General features: G+C 46.5%; 1 protein-coding gene across 1 annotated transcript; it reads right to left on the reverse strand.

Moving 5' to 3' along the window:
* Window positions 1-201: 201 nt before the first annotated feature.
* LOC106758402 lies at window positions 202-3,015 on the reverse strand. The gene is made up of 4 exons (XM_014641330.1): window positions 2,482-3,015; window positions 2,090-2,386; window positions 1,000-1,880; window positions 202-886 (listed from the first exon to the last, which is right to left on the reverse strand). Exons 1-4 carry the CDS (start codon window positions 3,013-3,015, stop codon window positions 202-204), a joined length of 2,397 nt encoding a protein of 798 aa, XP_014496816.1.
* Window positions 3,016-5,833: the final 2,818 nt, after the last annotated feature.

Genomic DNA, 5,833 nt, shown 5'->3' on the forward strand with positions numbered 1-5,833 from the left:
AAATCAATTTTCTGATGTCCAAACCTTGAAGTTAATTATCTAACTTCAACCCGTCCACTCCTGCCTATCACCCAATCGGAAATCAATTTTCTGATTTCCAAACTTTGAACAGATCTGCTCGTGAAAATATTGATGTGAAATGATTGGCAAAACTGCGTTTATTCGAATAATATTGCAAATAACTGAAACATTACATAACAATCAACTAAAATAAAACTTCAAATGAGAAATGTTCCATGTATTAGGAATAGCTTTTCCATTTAAACACTCCAATCGGTATGCGCCATTGTTCAAACTCTCCTTTACTCTGAACGGGCCTTCCCAGTTGGCGGATAACTTCCCATGTGCGGGATTTTTCCTCGCCTCACCCGTTCGTCTCCAAACCAAGTCTCCTTCTACAAATTGCCTTGGTTTAACCTTGGTGTTGTAGCGTCGAGCAACGAGCCTTTTATGAGCTTCGAGCTGAACGACTGCCATATCACGCCGTTCGGGGAGTATATCTAGATTGCTTCTGAGATGTTCTTCATTTTCACCCATGTCAGCAATACTTCTTCGTAGTGTATTCTCCCCGACTTCAACCGGTAACATTGCATCTGACCCATAAGTGAGGTTAAATGGTGATTCTCCGGTTGCGCTGTGTGGGGAGCATCGGTAACCCCAAAGTACCTGCTGCAACTCATCTGCCCATGCTCCTTTGGCGTCCCCTAGCTTTTTCTTTAGCTCTTGAATGATGATCTTATTCATAGCTTCCGCTTGACCGTTCGTCTGTGGGTGCTCTACTGAGCTGGTTAAAGGTGTGATTCCCAACTCCTTATAAAACGCCACCAGCTTTTTGTCGATGAATTGTCGACCGTTATCAGTGATAATGTACTTTGGCAAATCGAACCTACAGATCAATCGCCATACAAACTTTTGTACCTGAGAGGCTGATATCCTAGCCAAGGCTCGGCTTCCACCCACTTAGTAAAATAATCAATTGCGACCAAAAGAAATTTAAACTGGGAACGACCGGTCGGGAATGGACCGACTATGTCCATTCCCCACTGCGCGAAGGGCCATGGTGATACTATGGCAGACAACGCTGTAGCTGGTGTATGAATAATGTTCCCGTGCTTTTGACAAGCCAAGCATTTGACGACAAAGGCCTGACAATCCTTTTCCATTGTTGGCCAATAGAATCCTGCCCTCAAAGCTCGGGCCCTTAATGACCGCCCGCCACCATGTCTGCCACATATCCCTTCATGAAGCTCTCGCATTACATAATCGGATTCATCTTTGGATATACATTTTAACATTGGCGTGATGTATCCTCTCCGGTACAGCTCTTCTCCTACCATGACGTACCTTGCAACTTGTTTTGATTCCTCCGACCGGAGGGCTATTCTCGCTTCTTGTTGTTGGATCAGCAAAACAATTTCCCTTCTCCAGTCATCCCGTTCGGCAGTAGAGTAAACTTGTAAGCATTCAACTGTTGGTTTGAAGACTATCTGCCGAACCAACGAAGCCAGTTGGCCTTTCTCCTTACCAGTCGATAGCTTTGACAGACGGTCGGCTCTTTGATTTTCACACCTGGGTATGTGATTCACCTCGATGCTGTCAAAATGTGCAAATAGGTGTTTGGCCTTATGGAAGTATTTAAGCAGTTGATCATCTTTAATTTGAAAGGTTCCGTTCATGTGACCTGCTACCAGCTGGGAATCTGTTTTGCAACACAGCACTTTAACTCCTAAGTCTCGTGCTAACTCGAGGCCGGCTATTAAGGCCTCGTATTCGGCCTGGTTATTGCTAGCTTTAAACCGGAAGATCAAGGCCTGCTCGATAAGATGCCGTCGGGTCCTTCCAAAACAACACCCGCTCCTCCTCCCTGATGACCGGACGATCTGTCCACATACAACACCCACGAGCAGCAATGTGATGGCCGTCGTGGTAACTCGGCCACGAAATCAGCTAAATGCTGCCCCTTAACCGACCCCCGGGGTTCGTACCTCAGACCGAACTCAGAGAGTTCGATAGACCAACCGATCATCCTACCTGCTAAGTCAGGCTTACGTAGAATTTTAGAAATAGGATAGTCCGTACGAACAATTACCTGGTTTCCCTGTAAATAGGGGCGGAGCCTTCGGGTGGCGATTACGAGTGCTAGGACTATCTTTTCAAGCTGCTGATATCTGGTCTCGGGTTCCTTTAGCACACGACTAATGAAATAAATTGGACAAAACTCAGGGACTTCTTGGATTAATGCTGCGCTGACCGCTTCTTCACCAACTGCCAGGAATAAATGCAAATCGCAGCCATAATCTGGGCGTCTCATAACCGGGGGGTTAGTGAGAATTTGCTTGACTTCTTCAAATGCTGCCTCGCACCGGTCGTTCCATTCCACTTGCTTCTATTTTTCATTAGCTTTAAGATAGGCTGAATACGGTCAGCTAATTTGGGTATGAATCTGGACAGTGATGTAAGTCTCCCGACCAACCGTTGTACCTCTTTCAAACTACTTGGGCTTCTCATGTCCAAGATAGCCCGACACTTATCCGGATTGGCCTCTATGCCTCGTGAAGTAAGCATGAAGCCTAAGAATTTCCCTGCAGATACTCCAAATGTACATTTGAGAGGGTTTAACCTCATCCCGAACTTCCGTACCTGATCCAGAACTTCAGCCAAATCTCGCAAGTGTTCTTCCACCGATCGGCTCCTCACTACCATGTCGTCCACGTATACTTCCATGCATCTTCCTATTTGATGTTGAAAGACCTTATCCATAAGCCGTTGATACGTCGCTCCTGCGTTCTTTAGGCCGAACGGCATAACTTCATAACAGTAATTGGAACGCTCCGTTATGAAGGTTGTTTTGTCTTGATTGGGTTGATACATAGGGATTTGATTATATCCCGAATAAGCATCTAAAAAGCTCAAGATTTCATATCCTGAGACTCCGTCTACCAGCCCGTCGATGCTTGGAAGGGGATATATGTCTTTCGGGCATGCTTTATTAAGGTCAGTAAAATCTGTGCACATTCTTCATTTCCTGTTCGGCTTTCTCACCATCACCACGTTAGACAGCCACGTGGTATATTTTACTTCTCGTATAAAGCCAGCTTCCAACAATTTCACTACCTCTTCCTTTACCGCCCTTCTTTTTTCGTTGCCCAACCTCCGCTTCCTCTGGGCAACCGGTCGGGCATCCCTGAATAATGATAATTTATGAGATATTATGTTAGGATGAATACCTGGCATATCAGCTGCTTGCCATGCAAATAGGTCTTTGTTTTTCAGCAAAAGTGCTTCTATCAATGTCGCTTGATCGGTGGTAAGATTACGCCCCAGTGTGGTACATTGATCTTCTTGTTGTCCAATAACAAAAGGACGTGTATCTTCTAGCGGTTCCACCCGATCATCGAACTGTGTTCGAGGATCCAATTCCATCATGGCGACTTCAAACCGGCTGCCTGGGAAGTTGGTAATCCTGGGTTTACCTTCAACCCTGCTGCATAACACTCGTGCGCCATCTTCTGATCTGCCCGAACAGTTGCTACCTTTCCGCTATCAGCAGGATACTTCAAAGTTAAGTGTGGAGTTGAAACGATAGCCCCGAACATGTTTAAGCACGGTCTTCCCAAGAGGACATTGTAAGACGTGTCGGCTTCCACTAACAGAAACCGAACCTTCATCTCTTTGGCGTCTTTATCGGCTCCCAAGCTAGTCCTCAGATCGACGTACCCCTTCGTGTCTACTCTTTCTCCCGCAAATCCTACAATTTGTTCATTGAAAGGCAAAATTGCATCCTCCGATATGTCCATCTGCTTGAAAGTCTTCCAATATAGTATGTTGGCCGAACTGCCTTGATCTATTAAGACTTTGCCCACCCTGTATCTGGCTATCATCGCTGTTATCACCATCGGGTCATCTTATTCTAGGTCCGGCGCATGGAAATCGTCATCAGAAAAAGTAATGGTAGGCATAGATCTCTTTGATGTTTCTGTTCGGTGGGCGCTATGTAGATTTCTTAAGTGTCTTTTGCGGGCAGCTGACGTCGATCCACCTCATGCGAACCCTCCAGATATAGTATTGATTACTCCTCTAACCGTTCGGTCCGCGCTTCTGCTTCTGCTTCGGTCAGCTCTCGGCCGAGTCCTTTTTTGGGATTCCTGCTGTGTGGAGGGTCGTCCGGCTCTGCTTGACACTCTTCCCCTGTGAACAAACTTCTGAAGATGTCCTGCTTGAACCAAAGACTCCAATTTATCTTTCAATGTATGGCAATCTTCAGTTGTGTGGCCCCGATTCTGATGATACCGGCAATACTTGCTTTCATCGGCTCCCCTCGGTGTTGGTATCTGTACCACTGCTAACAGATCGGCTCTCAATGCCTCCTCCAGAACTCTTGCACGCGGTGCATTTAAAGGAGTATGGTGAATATATTGCTGCATTTGATTATGATCTTTGTTTCTGTAACCTCCTCTTCTATCATTCCTACTGGACTGTGGTCCAACTCTCTCTCGAACCGGACGGTTCACTGGTTCCCCCTCTTCCCTTCCGCGTTGATGAGCTCTTCCTTCTTCTACCCGAATAAAACTGACCAATTTGTTTTGTAACTCATCCATACTCTAGGGTTCTTCAGCATGAAGATAGTCGCAAAATGGACCAGGCCGAAAAGCTGTTGTTAAGGCACTCACCACCAGCCGCTGATCGGCATTCCGTACCTGCCGGGCGGTGCGATTGAATCGATCCATAAAAAGTTTAAGTGACTCGTCTCGTCCTTGCCTCATTCTTACCAAGGCCATGTAAGTTACCCTGGGCGTCTTGCTTGAGGCGTATTGCTGAGTAAACAGTTGACGCAGTTCGGCGAAATTATCAATAGTTCTAGGTTGTAGGGAATGGAACCAATCCAGTGCTTCTTCTTTTAGTGAAAGAGAGAAAACTCTACACCACACCAGCTCGTCTGATGAATATACGACCATGGCATCTACAAAAGATCGCAGGTGTTTAACCGGGTCAGACGAGCCTCCATATTTCTCCATCGACGGCAGCACTTTATTCTCTGGTATGATCGCCTGCATTACCCTTGGCGTGAAAGGATGTAATCCTTCAGCCTGGTCGCCGTGTACAGGGTTTGATCTTTCAGTTCGCTGCCTCTCTTCCCACCGAGGAAATTCGCCTCTGCCATTGCCTCGACCTCCCCCTCGTCCTCCACCTCTACTCCCGGCCCTACTTCTCGGTCTTCCTTCACCTCTACCCGCTCCCTGACCGTTGACTCCCCCAACTCCTGCGCTAGGGGCAGGATTGCTATTCTCTCATCTTCTTTCGCCTTGGGTAGGTTGTTGTTCCCCAGTATCTGAATGAATGGTCTCCACATTAACAGATTGGTCGGAATGACCTCCTATCCTATTTGCCTGCTCCGCTCTCAGTGTTGCAATTTCTGCCCTCATCTCCTGAATTTGTTGTTGTAAATCTTGCAACATCTGCAAAGGCACTTCTCCTGCCATCGTGGTCGTTTACAGGTCAATGAAATGATCTCGGGTCCCACGGTGGGCGCCAAAAATGTTTCGGATGGAAAGCCTGAGACAAAGTCGTGACCTTCTCGAAACGATGACAACGTACACTCTTTTGATNTGGTGATGTTTATGGATCTTTACTTCTCTTACCGAACGGCTGCCACCTGCAGGTTAGCACTCTGACGCTCAAGTTAGCAGAGTAACAGCACAAATAAAGTAATACTCAGTAAAAATCCGACCATTTACCTGACACCTTACCCTCTTATTTATAGGCATTTTAGTTTGGATATGGGCTGCAACCGCCTATGTGTAATGGCCCATGATCCCATGAATTTCGCTCTTCA

This window comes from Vigna radiata, chromosome 4 (genome assembly GCF_000741045.1).
Source record: "Vigna radiata var. radiata cultivar VC1973A chromosome 4, Vradiata_ver6, whole genome shotgun sequence".
NCBI classification, from domain to species: domain Eukaryota; kingdom Viridiplantae; phylum Streptophyta; class Magnoliopsida; order Fabales; family Fabaceae; genus Vigna; species Vigna radiata.

Bases quoted from the DNA above. Each gene is read 5' to 3' on its own strand.
- LOC106758402 (XM_014641330.1), bottom strand. From the start codon at position 3,015: ATGTGCACAGATTTTACTGACCTTAATAAAGCATGCCCGAAAGACATA. The intron at 1,881-2,089 runs GTAATTGTTCGT...GTATGTGGACAG, and splicing joins CCTATTTACAGGGAAACCAG to ATCGTCCGGTCATCAGGGAG. The intron at 887-999 runs GTTTAAATTTCT...ATTGATCTGTAG, and splicing joins TTCCCGACCGGTCGTTCCCA to GTTCGATTTGCCAAAGTACA.